Source organism: Bos taurus, chromosome 10 (genome assembly GCF_002263795.3).
Source record: "Bos taurus isolate L1 Dominette 01449 registration number 42190680 breed Hereford chromosome 10, ARS-UCD2.0, whole genome shotgun sequence".
In the NCBI taxonomy this organism is placed as follows: domain Eukaryota; kingdom Metazoa; phylum Chordata; class Mammalia; order Artiodactyla; family Bovidae; genus Bos; species Bos taurus.
The window spans coordinates 79,496,969-79,514,368 of NC_037337.1; the positions used below are offsets into that span (position 1 = coordinate 79,496,969).

General features: G+C 44.8%; 1 protein-coding gene across 1 annotated transcript in view; it reads left to right on the plus strand.

Moving 5' to 3' along the window:
• The first annotated feature begins 2,777 nt into the window (after positions 1–2,777).
• ARG2 (arginase 2) overlaps positions 2,778–17,400 on the plus strand; it is a 35,122-nt gene continuing 20,499 nt past the window's right edge. The window contains exons 1-3 of the mRNA NM_001017942.2: positions 2,778–2,813; positions 2,948–3,113; positions 4,052–4,124. Of these exons, the coding sequence (NP_001017942.2) occupies positions 3,003–3,113; positions 4,052–4,124 (184 nt within the window). The 5' untranslated portion in view covers positions 2,778–2,813; positions 2,948–3,002. The remainder of the gene's footprint in view (positions 2,814–2,947; positions 3,114–4,051; positions 4,125–17,400) is intronic.

Sequence of the window (17,400 nt, forward strand, 5' to 3'; positions counted from 1 at the left end):
TAAACTGTGGGAAATTCTGAAAGAGATGGGAATACCAGACCACCCTGATCTGCCTCTTGAGAAATTTGTATGCAGGTCAGGAAGCAACAGTTAGAACTGGACATGGAACAGACTGGTTCCAAATAGGAAAAGGAGTTAGTCAAGGCTGTATATTGTCACCCTGCTTATTTGACTTATATGCAGAGTACATCATGAGAAACGCTGGACTGGAAGAAACACAAGCTGGAATCAAGATTGCCAGGAGAAATATCAATAACCTCAGATATGCAGATGACACCACCCTTATGGCAGAAAGTGAAGAGGAACTAAAAAACCTCTTGATGAAAGTGAAAGAGGAGAGTGAAAAAGTTGGCTTAAAGCTCAACATTCAGAAAACGAAGATCATGGCATCCGGTCCCATCACTTCATGGGAAATAGATGGGGAAACAGTGGAAACAGTGGCAGACTTCATTTTTTGGGCTCCAAAATCACTGCAGATGGTGACTGCAGCCATGAAATTAAAAGATGCTTACTCCTTGGAAGGAAAGTTACCCCTAGATAGCATATTCAAAAGCAGAGACATTACTTTGCCAACAAAGGTTCGTCTAGTCAAAGCTATGGTTTTTCCTGTGGTCATGTATGGATGTGAGAGCTGGACTGTGAAGAAGGCTGAGTGCTGAAGAATTGATGCTTTTGAACTGTGGTGTTGGAGGACTCTTGAGAGTCCCTTGGACTGCAAGGAGATCCAACCAGTCCATTCTGAAGATCAGCCCTGGGATTTCTTTGGAAGGAATGATGCTAAAGCTGAAACTCCAGTACTTTGGTCACCTCATGCGAAGAGCTGACTCATTGGAAAAGACTCTGATGCTGGGAGGGATTGGGGGCAAGAGGAGAAGGGGGTGACAGAGGATGAGATGGCTGGATGGCATCACTGACTTGATGGACATGAGTCTGAGTGAACTCCAGGAGTTGGTGATGGACAGGGAGGCCTGGCGTGCTGCGATTCATGGGGTCGAAAAGAGTCGGACACGACTGAGTGACTGATCTGACCTGGTCTGATATAAAAATTTATTTTTGATAGGACTAATGTCCAGATTCCTATAAGTCATTCCTTACAAGTCATTCCTGTAAGACACTAATCATGGTTAAGAGTTTGGAATCGAGAGTCAGGTAGCTACCACTTACAAGCTTCCTGACTTTGGAAAAGTAAATATCTTCTCTAATCCTATTTCCATGACCTTAAAATAGTCCCTACTTCATGGAATTGTCAGAGGGCTAAAAGTTCTTAGAACTTACATTGGTTATTAGAATATTACTATTACAACTTTAAGTAGTTACTGTCAGCTCTTTCAGTTCAGTTCAGTTGCTCAGTCGTGTCCAACTCTTTGCCACCCCATGAATCGCAGCACGCCAGGCCTCCCTGTCCATCACCAACTCCTAGAGTTCACTCAGACTCATGTGCAGGAAGTCGGTGATGCCATCCAGCCATCTCATCCTCTGTCGTCCCCTTCTCCTCCTGCCCCCAATCCCTCCCGGCATCAGGGTCTTTTCCAATGAGTCAACTCTTCCCATGAGGTGGCCAAAGTATTGGAGTTTCAGGTTCAGCATCAGTCCTTCCAATGAACACCCAGGACTGATCTCCTTTAGGATGGACTGGTTGGATCTCCTTGCAGTCCAAGGGACTTTCAAGAGTCTTCTCCAACACCACAGTTCAAAAGCATCAATTATTCGGCACTCAGCTTTCTTCACAGTCCAACTCTCACATCCATATATGGCCACAGGTAAAACCATAGCCTTGACTAGATGGACCTTTGTTGGCAAAGTAATGTCTCTGCTTTTGAATATGCTATCTAGGTTGGTCATAACTTTCCTTCCAAGGAGTAAGCGTCTTTTAATTTCATGGCTGCAGTCACCATCTGCAGTGATTTTGGAGCCCCCAAAATAAAGTCTGACACTGTTTCCACTGTTTCTCCATCTATTTCCCATGAAGTGATGGGACCAGATGCCATGATCTTCGTTTTCTGAATGTTGAGCTTTAAACCAACTTTTTCACTCTCCACTTTCACTTTCATCAAGAGGCTTTTTAGTTCCTCTTCACTTTCTGCCATAAGGGTGGTGTCATCTGCATATCTGAAGTTATTATATGAGATACTAAATAAAGAGCCCGTCAGCTCTTTAGCCTCCCTAATATTGAGAAGTAGTTCAGATATATTGCTATGCTTGTTTTTTAATAACTGGTACTCCCGTTATTCAGATGAAGAACTGAAAACGCCTAGAAGGTAATTTATAAATCCTAACCTTCACATCCAAAATAGCTAAAATAGGTGAGTTATTAATATTAACATGGCCCTCCCGGAGAGCTCTAATCTATATTGGATCTCCTAGCCTTTGACGCCCAAAGCGGGTGACAAGCACATTTCCTGGACCTTGAGCTCTGAGATGAAATGGAACCGATGGACAGCAGCTTGGTGTTGGCCAGGCACTCACGTGGGGTCGGACTAAGTCCAGCCCCAGCCAACTCTTCCGTAGAACTGGCATCTGCCAGGCGTTCATTTGTGCGGAGAGAGTCACGATCCTCGAGCCCACGTACGTGTTGGTTCGTTCGCGTGTTCCGTTGAGTTCGCGAATTTTGGGGGGCGGGGTGGGGGGCGGCGGCCGCTTCCCGCCACGGGACACACCTCTCCGGGACTTCTTTCTTATTGGCCAGGCCCCCGATCTTGGCCCTGTGGCGTCAGCGGCAGGGGCATGTCCTTGGCCCGAGAGCTCGGACCGGAGCCAAGTGACACCAGCGAGAGCAGGGGCAAGGAGCAACAACGGGCGGGGCCTGCAGGAAGGTGTGCCGGGGGCTGGCTGGGGGCGAGGCTGCGGGGGCCTGGGCGGGGCCGGGAGGCGGTGACGTCATGGGGCGGGGGCGGGGCGGCGCGCGCCGCTAGGCTTTAAGCGCTGCCGGCCCCGGCGCTCACCTCAGGCGGCGATCCGCATGCAGCAGACTTTTGAGTCTGCTACTTCCTGCGCTGCCCATCATGTCCCTGAGGAGCCACCTCTCGCGTCTCCTCCGGACGCAAGTGCACTCCGTCCGGAAGAAGTCTGTCCACTCCGTGGCTGTCATTGGAGCCCCATTCTCCCAGGGACAGGTGAGGACTGGGACATAGCACTTTGGGGCAGGGTTCCTCTTCCCTCAGTCCCCACCCCCCACCCCTCACTCGAGCCCCGGAGAAAATCGGGACCGGTGGAAATAACGAGGAGGCGAGGAGAGGATGGGGAGAAACGGAGAGGGGGATGAGGTGGTGGATTCCCGCGATTGGTCACCGGGAGAGCACGTGGGATTTTCCCTGCCCCCCACCCCCCCCCACCCCCCCGGTAGAAGATGGGAAAGGAGGGAGGGGATGGATGGAAGGCACCCTGTTTGCGAGGCGGATCGGGGCTAGCGGCCTGGTGGGTTTCTTCAGCCTCCCCTCCGAGGAGAGAGAAAGGGGTGGATTCCCCTCGGGGTGATGGAGGAGAGGAAAGACGGGAGAGGATTTCACAGAGGGGCTGGAGGAGGAGAAACCGAGGAGAATTCCCGGTGGAAAATCGAGGGCGGAGAGGCTAAAGAGAGCGACCGAGGATTTAAGCCTCCAGGGTCTATTCTCAGAAAGAGCGTTCATTGGAAAGGAAGTCGGCGCTGGTCTCTCCAGCGGCGGGAAGACTGAAGAGGCTGTTTTGTCCTCTCTTCAATGAAAGAAACCTGCAGTCATGGAGAGCTCACTGATGGAGAAGCCGGGGCTCAGTCCAGGCCAGCGACGCACACACCCGACAGCCAGATTCTGACTTGGCTCAGCCTCAGTCGACACCGAGTGGCTTGGGAGGTTGATTTGAATCCAGTGGTTGTTGTCCCTCTCCTCCTTCCCTCCAAGTGTTTGAAATGACCAGAACTCAGATTAAAAGAAAGGAAGGGCTGATGTGTCACAGGTTTCCAGAGGGATCTGCTGGAAACTAAGAATACCATTGCAGACTTCTGTATTTTTTGTGAACTAAAATGGTCTTATTTTCAGTCATCTTCCCTCACATCTAGCTCTAATTTAACTTACAGAAAAGAAAAGGAGTGGAATATGGTCCTGCTGCTGTAAGAGAAGCTGGCTTGATGAAAAGGCTCTCGGATCTGGGTGAGTGGCTGGATTTTAGAAGTCTGAAGGCTGTTAATAGGCCAGTTCAGAGTCTTATTCTCTTATATCCTGGAACTGCATGGTGCGTTGGAAAGCACTTCCCATCCTCCCTTGGATTTCACCTGCAGCTTAGGATCTATGGAGGAGTCTTAAGATCTATGAAGGCAAAGTCTTCTTGCAATGAAGAGCGAGGAAGTGGAGTAAGGCAGGACCTGGAGCAAGTGCTGGTGACTGCAAAGTGGTGCTGAGGATGCTGGCTCCTGCTCCCACTGGACAGTCAACCTTTCCTCGAAATTCTAGTTCTCCTAACTCAGTGAGAGGTCCTTCTGATTTATCAGTCTAACCAGTTTCCTGTCTTCAAGTCATTTGTTTCTTCCTTAGTTTTAAGAACTTGCTATGACTGTAAGCAGAGACTTAGATCTGTGTTCTCCAAACTTCCCTGATTATGAAAATAACTTGGTTTACTTGTCAGAAATAGAGATTCCTTGGCTTCACTGAGGACGAATCTGATTTTCTGGCTCTGAAGTGGGACCCAGGCATGTGCATTTTCACAGACAACCCAAATAATCAGAAGTAATATTGCTGTCTTGTAATCAGGATAGTGTTCTAAACATACAGAACCGGAAGTAAATCCCACCCACAGATATATGCCATTTGTCTAGTAATGAAAAAGCTTTTTAGTAACAGGGCACCAAATTCCAATACCCTTGTGGTATGAAGTTTCATATATCGAACTCAGATGTTTCTAGCTGCTATTCAAGGCCATTTCCTCTGTTATATTAGGACCATTCACATATCTCTTCTGGAGCTATAAAGTGCAAAAGGCATGGCAGTAGGGAACTATAGGTCCTGGAGACAGTAATACAGAGGCTAGGTGGACTCTCCCCTCCCCATGCTTGCTTAGAAATCCCTTAAGCATGCTAATCCACTCCCCACGCTTGCTTAGAAATCTCTGCTGATCATTGAGTCCATTCCAGGGGTAGGTCATCTCCCTCTAAAACAGGATTAATGAACTCTCCGAAATCACCTTGAATTGTGAGGGGCCCTTCGTACACCACTGGCTACATATGGATGTGGTGTTTTGGTTTGAATACTGAAAACTTTTCTGTTAAATAATAAAGAACCCTACTGAAGAAGGAACTATAATTGATCACTTTAATAACTTTCCAAGTTTACCACCAAAGATGAGAGAGAAGATTTACTCTTCATGTGTCAACAAGTTACCTGATGGGATGAGATCATCCCCCTCTTCCTGCTTATAAATGAAGGTGTGTGTACTTAGTCGATGAGTCATGTCTGACTTTTTGAGACCCCATGGACTATAGCCCACCAGGCTCCTCTGTCCATGGGCATTCTCCAGGAAAGAATAATGGAGCAGGTTGTCATGCCCTCCTCCAGGGGATCTTCCCACTTCAGGGATTGAACCCAGGTCTCCCACATTGCAGGCGCATTTTTTACCATCTGATCCACCAGGGAACCCCATAAATGAGGATACTGTCTCTTTGAATCAGCTGTATATTCTTTCTTTTTAAAAATGTCTTTTACACTAAGGAAAGCAATTTCTGCTAATCGCTATTTTTTAATACTGGGTAAACCTGCAGCCCATCTGATAAACTGAGCCTAGCTTTGCTAAAATTGCCTGCTCATTCTATTCTGCCTTAAGAGACTCCTGACTGGAATCAATTGTAGCTTCTTACAGGGGAAGTTAGTAAAATCCAGCTGCTGCTGCTGAATGAGGGGGAGGGGAACATTTATAGCAGCTTCTCTTGCTCTTGCTTTGTAGACCTTCAAATACCAGAGCCTGGTATTTTTCCACTCCAACCTGGGGAAGCCACTCTCCCTAAAAATTCCACTCGCTCAAAAACTTCTTGTGTAAATTTCCAACCTAAAGTGATGATGAAGTTTCAGTTTATTTGGTCTCCCCTTTAATTTTTTCAGATATTTTTAGTTTTACACTTTATGTCCTTACCCTGTAGCTGATTGGCAGCCCGCTATTACAAGCAGTCTGAAATACGATCTCATTGCATATTAATAAGATCGTGGCACTCAGCAGATTTCCAGCATGTGGTTTTGGCTAATCTCCAAGAAGATGCTGGAGAAAAGTACCAAGAGAAGTTTTAAATGGCAGTATTCTGAAACAGTACCAAATAAGCAGCATGAGTCAAATTTCAAGGGAGAGAAGACCCATGGAAAGGTAGCTCACAAATCCCTTTGTTCCTCGCCTTCTGCTCTGATGTCACAGGCTGCTGGTGTTGCCATGGCATCAGTTAAACTTCCTGTTCCCTGAATGAATGTATTTGTATTTGATTTTGTCTGGGTTTGTTTGTTCCTTTCCCTGGGCTTAGTTAGGCCATTCAGTGGTTCCTCTCTTGGGTGACCACTTTAGTATATAAAGAGAGCCTGAGAGAAACGAAGAAGTAATTTCTCTGGCAAGGCTTAGGTGCAGGTCCATTGCTCCTGATTCTAGTTAGCGCTTATGGTCATGGTAATTTGCACTCTTTCCTCCAGAAGGGGAATGAATGTTCTGTAGGTAAGATAGTTATAAACTGAGACTAACAGTTTGAGGTGTCTGTTATTGTAATTATGGTAATTTGACCCATCTGTGGTAAGGAGTGATGGCAGCCACTGAAACGACAAACCTAAATGACAGTGCTCCCGAGATCAGCTAAGGGTTCTGGAGTTCAGGAAGCCATTGTTCCCCTCAACTAGGCGAGGGACATTTATGCTTTTGTCCCATTTGGTGCTCCATTGGAGAGCAGGGCAGGAATCTCTGGTTGAGACCTAAGCATCTGGTTTGCTTCAGCAAGAACCAATAGAGAGCCGGAGATAGTTTAAACATAGAGATATCAGAGCTGTTTGTTTGGAACAGATTGCTATGTGAGTGCAGGGGTCTGTGTGTAGTAGAGAATGTTTCAATGTTTGGTAGAGAATGGTAGCCATCACACATTTAGTTGTATGATAGTGATGCTTCAGCCTGGCTCCCATCCCACCATTGTACTGAAACTACCCTGAGTAAGCTTACTTACTTTTTTTTGTCAGCCTCTTTTTTGCTGGACCTCTCTACTATATACCACTTTATTCCTGAAATATCCTGTAAGCCAAGACACTGCTGTCTTCTGAGCCTTCTCCCCATTGCCTGGTCCTTCCTGGACTCCTTTGTGGGATCCTCCTCTTCTTCCCAACTCTCAAGTGCTCATGTCCCCAGTGTTCCTCCAGCTTTCTTCTGAGTAGCTTCATCTCACTGTCACAGATGTCTCAAACTCAACAGGATAGAAACAAAATTCATTACCTCCCTCCCCAGTTTGGTCCTTGGTAGGGGAGCTAAGATCCCACATGCTTTGTGGTCCCCCCCCCAAAAAAGACATAAAAACAATATTGTAGCAAACTCAATAAAGACTTGTAAAAAGGTCCACATAAAAATAAAAAGATCGTGCATACCACTGTGAAGATTGACAGTCCCACATGCTGCACCTAAGACCCAGTGGAGCAAAACACATACTTTTTTTTTTTAAAAAGAGAATATTCAAAAAAAGATCCTTTATAATTTGACCCTCAACTACCTCTTCAGACTTCTCTCCATCCACATTCCACTTCATTTTTGTTGTAACTAGGGTTGTGGGCACTTGACCTCGGCTCTATCAATAGAAACACCCATCCTAAACTTTGTCTTGATATTCTGGATGGAGCAGTAAAGATTTCATTCCGTGAGGGGCTGTGGTGGCAGCAGTTCCAGCAGTAGCTTCAGTCCGTGGGGTCAGCCATGCAAACTGCAGTGCTTCCTACCTGCCAGTAGTGGAGCTGAGGGCTGCAGGAGTGTCTTCACTGGGCAAACCTGCATTGGAAAGGCAGAGTCTTAACCACTGGACCACCAGGGAAGTCCCAAGCGTAAAACTTGAAAACATCATCAAGTTCTAGGCATGCCTGACTATGGTAAACAGACCTACCTTAGTGTGTTAACTATGACTTATTAAGAATTTTACGTTCGGTGTTCTGTATCTTAAGCATGGTGGAGGTTATAGGAGTACATATATTTGCCAAAACTCATTGCACTTAAAATGTCAATGAATATAAAGTATGCATCAAAGCTGTTTAAACATTTCTAGGTTTATTCTTTTTTTCTTTTCATACTGTGCATGGGGTTCTCAAGGCAAGAATACTGAAGTGGTTTGCCATTCTCTTCTCCAGTGGAGAGCCAACTCGTTGGAAAAGACCCTGATGCTGGGAAAGATTGAGGACAGGAGGAGGAGGGGTCGACAGAGGATGAGTTGGTTGGATGGCATCACTGGCTCAATAGATACGAGTTTGAGCAAACTCCAGGAGATAGTGAAGGACAGGGAAGTCTGGCATGCTGCAGCCTACACAGTCACAAAGAGTTGGACATGACTTAGTGATTGAACAATAGGTTTATTTTTAGGATCAGCTTTTAGTCACTAAAGACTATAACAAGTTCACTAATTTGCATTGTGACTGTCTGCAGGTGTTAGTCACTTAGTCGTGTCCAACTCTTTGTGACCCCATGGACTGTAGCCCGCAAGGCTCCTCTATCCATGGAATTCTCCAGGCAAGAATACTGAAGTGGGTAGCCATTCCCTTCTCCAGGGGATCTTCCTGACCCAGAGAAAGAACCCTGGTCTCCTACATTGCAGGCAGATTCTTTACCATCTGAGCCACCAGGGAAGCCCACAATTTCATTAATTTGTATATTCAAAAAATTTGAGTACTACAGAGGAATTAAAAAGCCTCTTGATGAAAGTGAAAGAGGAGAGTGAAAAAGTTGGCTTAAAGCTCAAAATTCAGAAAACTAAGATCATAGCATCCAGTCCCATCACTTCATGGGAAATAGATGGGGAAACAGTGGAAACAGTGTCAGATTTTATTTTTCTGGGCTCCAAAATCACTGCAGATGGTGACTGCAGCCATGAAATTAAAAGATGCTTACTCCTTGGAAGGAAAGTTATGACCAACCTAGATAGCATATTCAAAAGCAGAGACATTACTTTGCCAACAAAGTCCGTCTAGTCAAGGCTATGGTTTTTCCTGTGGTCATGTATGGATGTGAGAGTTGGACTGTGAAGAAGGCTGAGTGCCAAAGAATTGATGCTTTTGAACTGTGGTGTTGGAGAAGACTCTTGAGAGTCCCTTGGACTGCAAGGAGATCCAACCAGTCCATCCTAAAGGAGATCAGTCCTGGGTGTTCTTTGGAAGGACTGATGCTAAAGCTGAAACTCCAATACTTTGGCCACCTCTTGCTAAGACTTGACTCTTGGAAAAGACTCTGATGCCGGGAAGGATTGGGGGCAGGAGGAGAAGGGGACGACAGAGGATGAGATGGCTGGATGGCATCACTGATTCTATGGACGTGAGTCTGGGTGAACTCCGGGAGTTGGTGATGGACAGGGAGGCCTGGCGTGCTGCAATTAATGGGGTCACAAAGAGTCGGACATGACTGAGCGACTGAACTGAACTGAACTGACTGAAGCTTTAGGTACTAGAAATACAATAGTGAACAAAACAGAAATACCTGTTATCATGGAACTCTCATTCTAATGAGGGGTAGTTGGAAGCTGATATAATTAAAACATACAGTATGTCAGATGTAATGACATAAATAAATAAATGAATGTAAGAGTTGGGGGATGGGGTAAGCATTGCAGATGTAGGTAGGAGGCTTCACTGAGAAGGGGTCCTGTGAACAGACCTTTGGGAGATAAGGAAAGGAACCATGTGCATATCTGAAAGAAAAGCATTTTAGGAAAAAGGTAAGTGCAGTAAGTGAAGTGTAAAGACCCTGAGATAGAAAAGTGCCTGGAATGCTGAGGGAACAAAAAGCTATTCCTAAGGTGGTGTTGGAGAAGACTCTTGAGAGTCCCTTGGACTGCAAGGAGATCCAACCAGTCCATTCTGAAGGAGATCAGCCCTGGGATTTCTTTGGAAGGAATGATGCTAAAGCTGAAACTCCAGTACTTTGGCCACCTCATGCGAAGAGTTGACTCACTGGAAAAGACTCTGATGCTGGGAGGAATTGGGAGCAGGAGGAGAAGGGGACGACAGAGGATGAGATGGCTGGATGGCATTACTGACTCGATGGACATGAGCCTGAGTGAACTCCAGGAGTTGGTGATGGACAGGGAGGCCTGCTGTGCTGCGATTCATGGGGTTGCAAAGGGTCGGACACGACTGAGCGACTGAACTGAACTGAACTGAAGGTCCTTCCAGTGGTTGTCTTGTGGAAAGGGGAGGGCCTTTCTACATTCTCATCTCCAGTTTTTCAAGAAAAGCCAGAAATCTGGGTTCTTATAGGAGATTAAAAAAAAAACATGATATCATAAAATGGAATATTGAGTCACAAAAATGAATGAATTGCCAGTTCATGCTGCAAAATGGATAAACTCTGACAGCATGATGCTGAGTGAAAGAAGGAAGAAGACTACATATCGTATAAATCCATTTATATGAAATGTCCAGAGCAGGCAAATCTATACAGAAAATGATTAGTGGTTCCCAGTGACTCAGGAGAGAGAGAATGGGGAGTGACTGCTAGTGGGTCCTTTTGGAGTGTGTTAAACATTTCTGGAATTAGTAATTTGCTAATTAATGCCTTGGCAAAAGTACAAGTCACTAATGAGCTTGAATATAGGCAAATCTATTATAGGCATTACTGGGTGGGGTTTGGCAAATTTTAATATAACTGTATCTTTCCTGCTTAGAAAAAGGCAGCACAGAATTTAACTTACATCTTGTATTTCAAAGTTGTTTGATAGCTAACCTTTATTGTGTTCTAGGCACTGTGATAGGCTTTTGCTCTTATGAGATCCTTACTCTTAAGAGCAAATTATGACATTAGGATGGCTAGCACCAAAAATAAAAAACGGCTGTTGGTGAGGGTGTGGAGCTGTTGGAACCCTTGTGCACTCTTGGTGGGAATACAAAATCATTCAGGTACTGTGGAAAACAGTATGGCATTTTCTCAAAGTTAAAAATGGTTAATAGATGAGCTACAAATTCTACTCTGGGCACACATTCAACGGAATTGAAAAACAGGGTTTCAAAGAGATGTTCGTATACCCATATCCATAGCAGCATGCTTCATAATAACAGCCAAACGGTGGAAGCAACCAAGCGTCCCCTAATGGACGAATGGATAAACAAAATGTGGTACAAACATACAACAGAAAATTAGCCTTAGAAAGGAAACTGACATATGCTGTAACATGTTGAACCTTGAGCATTATGTTAAGTGATATAAGCCAGTTGCAAAAAGACATACTGTATGATTCCATTTATGAGGTACCTGGAGTAGTCAGATTCATAGGGGCAAAGTAGAATGGTGGTTCAGGGACTGGAAGAAGAGGGAATGGAGAGAGATGGTTTAATGGGTACAGAATCTCAGGTTTACAAGAAAGAGTTCTGGAGATGGATGGTGGTGATCATTACCTAGCAATGTGAATGTACTTAATACCCCTTAAAAGTGATTAAGATGGTTATTTTTATGTGTATTTTACCATAATTTAAATTTATGTGTATTTTACCACAATTTAAAATTTAAAAATGTATTAGAATATTCTAAGAACATGGAAGTTCACTTGAGGTTGTAACTTCTTAGGGACATAATAATGCTGTATGCTTGAAATTTTTTCAACTTGTTATTTAGCACACTGTTCTATAAATAAAAACTGAGAATGGAAAGAAAAAGTATGGCCTGAAGGTCATACAGTCAGCAGTAGAAGTAGTTGAGAGCTTCACAACTTGCCATATACAACCTAGCCCCTCAGTTGGGGCAGTCAGCTGCTTTCTTGGTTCATCACAGCTGAATAAGCTGAGTGGCCCCATCATAAAGGTATGGTCTCCAGCTTCTTCTGAAATTCCTGTATTTCTCATGATGACTATTTCAAACCTACCCACACTTCTCCTATTTTTCCAACTCAAGTATGAACTCCCTTAACTTCTAGCTCTTCTCCCCATCATCCCTCCAATTAGTTGTATCTACAAAGATGTTATGACACTCTCCTTAGAGGATGAGGTATCCAGTCCTTCCTTAATAGACAGGTACAATTGCACGTGATGAAAGTCCCAGATAACAGTGCTTTAAGAAAAACAGTTCACTCTCCAGGAAATAGAGTCTAGAGAGAAGTCAGAGCTGGTTTGGAGGCCCAGTTCTTTGACATTCAGACCTAGATTCTTATCTTGCTGTATTACCAGCAAGGCCTCTATCTAATGGTCCCTTAAGGCTGTGGCCTTGTTTCTGGTGGCAGGATGGGAGAATGAACCAAGAAGGGCAGAGGGAGAGCCTGCGCTTTCCCTTAAGGGAAGTTCCCAGGACGTTGCTGGAGGATGCCGCTGCTTGTCCTCTTGGCCCCAGCATGTCGCATGGCCACAGCCAGCTGGAAAGGAAGATGCTGAATTTAGTCTATTCTAGGGGGTCACGTCTCAGCTATTAATAAAATTCTTTCTGGAGGAAGGGAAGAGCAGATACTGGACAAGTGATTCTTGGCCATGCCATCTCCCTGTGGTCTAGAGCCTGTGCCTTTCTACTTCCTGAGTGACCTTGTTCCAGCACTTAGCCCTTCTTTCCCTTGTTTCTCAGCACCTGTCTACTAACCTGTCCCTTCAATAATTCAGTGCAAATCTTACCCACCTCCCACCCCTGTCTGCCAAATGTAGCCTTCCAGCCCTTGTCCGATATTTTGCTTCTCTTCAGAGCCACTGTCTTAGCTTCCCCACTGTCTTTTTACACATCTCCTTGCTATAACCGGGTGTCCTGGGCCATCACTGCAATGAAACTGATTTTGCTAAGGTCTCTGACCTCCTACTTTCTAATACGGTAGATTCTGCAACATTCACATTTGACACTATTAGCCATGCCATCCTTATTGAAGCTGACACCACCCTCTTCTGCTTTTAATTCTTTGGGTTTCTTTGCAATATTCTCCGCCGCCTACATGTTGGTATTCATCAGGGTTTTTGCCCTTGATCCTCTTGCTGTATGCTGCCTTGGTTGGCAATTTGTCCATTTCCATGGCCTTTCTGGTACTGGTACATTAATGCCTCCAGAGCTTTATCTCCAACACTTAAAATTCCCTTTCCTTCCAGCTCCAAACTTATATGCCAGCTGGCTTCCATGTATCTTAACTTTTTTATTATGGAAGTGTTCAAACATAAGAAAAGTAGAGATGGTAACATAATGAATTTGATGTCTATCACCTAGTACCAATTATCCATACCTGGCAATGTTTCTCATCCCACCTCCATACCTTTTGAAGCAAATAACAGACATCATATTTTTTCATCTGCAAATATTTCATTGTATTTCTTCAAAATTCAAGAAAGCTTTAAAATTAACTACAATATTTACTGCATCTAAAATAAGTTAGTATCAAATACAGAGTATTGGGGAAATATAATTTAAAAGAATTTCTCAACTGAGAACCTGTCCACAGAGAAGGAAAACAGTTTATTTTTGAATAAGCATTAAATCAGGCAATCTGCTGAAAAATTACAAAGATAAAGAAATCTTACTCTTTTCTATAGCCAAGCAGGTGCAAGTACAATCCATGTTTTTAAGATTAATAACTAGACCTCCAGTTAGAAGACTTTGAGAGTTGACCTTATGTCACAGGGCTTCCCATGTGGCACTATTGGTAAAGAACCCACCTGCCAATGCAGGAGACAGAAGAGACTCAGGTTCAATCCCTTGGTCAGGAAGATCCTCTGGAGGAGGGCATGGCAACCCATTCCAGTATTCTTGCCTGGAGAATCCCATAGACAGAGGAGCCTGGTGGGCTCCAATCCATGGGATTGTGAAGAGTTAGACATGACTGAATCGACTTAGCAGGCACACAGTTATATCACATGTTCAGTTCAGTACAGGCGCTCAGTTGTGTCCAACTCTTTGTGACCCCACGAACTGCAGCATGCCAAGCCTCCCTGTCCATCACCAACTCCCGGAGTCCACCCAAACTCATGTCCATTGAGTCGGTGATGCCATCCAACCATCTCATCCTCTGCCGTCCCCTTCTTCTCCTGCCCTCAATCTTTCCCAGCATCAGGGTCTTTTCCAATGAGTCAGCTCTTCACATCAGGTGGCCAAAGTACTGGAGTTTCAGCTTCAACATCAGTCCTTCCAATGAATACCCAGGACTGATCTCCTTGCAGTCTAAGGGACTCTCAAGAGTCTTCTCAACACCACAGTTCAAAAGCATCAATTCTTCTGTGCTCAGCTTTCTGTAGAGTTCAACTCTCATATCCATAAATGACTACTGGAAAAAATATCATATGTAGTTCATCCTAAATTATCATGGAACTTGGAGGGACTACTTTAGTTGACTGGCTTTATCTGGAGGGGAAACAAACATCTCACATCTTAACATGGGAGGTAGTTTTTTGGCTAATTGAAGCAAGGAGCCCACCATCCATGCCCTTAGAACTGGGAGGTTGAGACCCTGGATGTTTGCATTTCAAAAAGTGGTTCCCAGCTCCCTGAGGAAACATTCCTAGGTTATGAGGCCTATTTAGTCGTAAAGATTACTTGCATGTGAAAAGGACAGAGAAAGAAATTCTGAAACACAGGGAGGGGAAAAGTCTACCCTTGTTTTCAACAGGGATAATTAAGTCTATTTTCAATTTGTATCTATCTTTGCACAGTTAAGATTCACAGTGCCCAAGTGATTTACACTTGTGGTTGATCTGTAGAGGAAACTAGGTCATTTGTCTGTAGAACCTCTCAGCTTGGATTTTGCAGATGGCATCCTTGTAGCATTCTGTGACATGTTCTTTGTCCTCTGTATTTCCTGTCACCTGGTTACTGAATCTAGATTCTTGGTCAAATTCAGGTCCAGCTTTTTGTTTTTTTTTCCTGGCAGTTCTGCTTCTTGTGCTCAGTCACATATGACTCTTTGTGGGGCCATGGACTGTAGCCCACCAGATTCCTCTGCCCGTGGAATTTCCCAGGCAAGAATACTGGAGTGGGTAGCCATTTCCTTCTCCAGGGTATCTTCCCAACCCAGGGATCAAACCCAGGTCTCCTACATTGCAGGCAGATTCTTTACCATCTGAGCCACCAGGTGACATGTTTTCATTCAAAGTGATCTCGTCAGTCACTGAATACTTCTTGAGCCTTTAACTTGTTGAATTGAGCCATTAACCCACTCCTGTGTATGAGCAAGAGGATAGTCTCTAACACCCCAATGTCAGTGCATCCAAAACTGAACTTACCAACATCTCTACCCCCTTTCCCTGTGCTTTCTTATCTCTGGTGGTAGCAGAGCCAGAAAGCTGGAGGGCAAATCCTTTCTCCCCCGTAGCCCTTTTAAGTATTGCTGGAATCTTGTTAGTTCTCTCCCACCACCTTGTCTTTATAGCCCCTCTGGCAGTGGCTCTTCTGCAGGCCAGGCAGTTTTCCAGAGGCCACCGGATCACCAGATCTACAGTGCAGATTTGATCCGTCACCTCCTGATTGAACCTTAGTAGCTCCTACTGCATATAGAACCTGAACCCTGCTTCTTCCCGCCTCATCTCTCTGCAATCATCCCTGACCGTCCCTGGGCATTGTTGTGTAGGGCTGAAGGCACTGTGTGCCTTTTCTGCTTGGCAAGCCTCTCTCCTTTTATTCCTGACTAAAACCTTCAAGATTCAGATACCGACTCTTCTGAGATGCCCTCTTGGCTCACCCTGGGTCTGAGTCAGCACCTTCTTGTGACTCTTCCCATCACACCCTGTGTATGACGGCATCATCACAATTAGCAGCGGTCTGTGCTTTCCCCGCCTGTCTTCTGACCAGGCTGTGAGCACCCTGAAGGCTGCAGCCAGGCGCACAGTCAGCACACAGTCAGCTTTTGTTGAAGGAAGAAATGGGGCGAAGCATTCTAGCTGTCTTCTGGAACTTCATTCCCATCGTGACCCATGGGATTTTCCAGGATCACAACTTCCTTTCTCTCCAAATGGTTTGCTCCTCAGAAGCCCCCTGGTTTCCCAGATTTTAAAAATGTATGACAATAAATAATATATCAAATTGATATATTATCAGATTATATATATTAATCTATATATCTGTCATGTATCAAATTGTTTAATTCTTACAAGGTGTTGGGCTACCAGTTGAATGAACTTAGTCACACTAAGTGCTGGTAAGCAGTGATGGCCAGTTTTTGCCTCCTTTTTTGAAACATGCTTGGTCTTAATCTAGAACCTAAGAATCCAATGATGACTGCTTCAAGAAAGGCTGACCTCTAGTTGCTTTAGACAGAAGAGGCATTGTTCCTTTCATATCCAAGACAATACCATTCAGATGCCTAGAACCTAAGGGATTACTGTGGTTAGTTTAAATAACTTAGTCCTTGAATAAATTTACTTGTCCTTTGTATTAATGAGCAAGCTCTCCTGGTAGGGAGGGTGTATTCCTGTAATAGATGTAGTAATGCTAAGATCTGATGAGAAGATAGCATCTTTCTGGCTCCCTCCTCTATCCCAAGAAACCAGAATTACAGAATAGGAAAAGAAGTAGAAAATACCTTCCTGTGTGACTGAGAATTGAGTCACAGTGGGGTGTGGCATTGTGGTTAGGGCTTTTGGAGAATCGGTGTCCCAAATGAAATTGGCCGTGCCTTTCAATTCTTTTGTAGGGAAGGTAGAAAATTTGAACTGTGTGTGAGAGCTGGACTCCTTAGGAGCCATTGTGATGAGAAATCAATGGGCCTATGTGTATTTGCTACTTCTCACCGAAAACCCTTGTTCTTCTCAAAAGGACATAATCATATTACAAACAAGTTTTGGGAAGTCGTAAATTACACCATCTGTTGTGAGGAAAGGGTAGGGTGGAGAGAAAAACCACAAAGATGCCTCATCTTGTTGAACTAATACCCTGTGACCCTTAGTGTGTGTAGGCTTTTCCTTGTTCAGATCAGGTCAGATCAGATCAGTTGCTCAGTCGTGTCCGACTCTTTGCGATCCCATGAATTGCAGCACGCCAGGCCTCCCTGTCCATCACCAACTCCCGGAGTTCACTGAGACTCATGTCCATCGAGTCAGTGATGCCATCCAGCCATCTCATCCTCTGTCGTCCCCTTCTCCTCCTGCCCCCAATCCCTCCCAGCATCAGAGTCTTTTCCAATGAGTCAACTCTTCGCATGAGGTGGCCAAAGTACTGGAGTTTCAGCTTTAGCATCATTCCTTCCAAAGAAATCCCAGGGCTGATCTCCTTCAGAATGGACTGGTTGGATCTCCTTGCAGTCCAAGGCACTCTCAAGAGTCTTCTCCAACACCACAGTTCAAAAGCATCAAT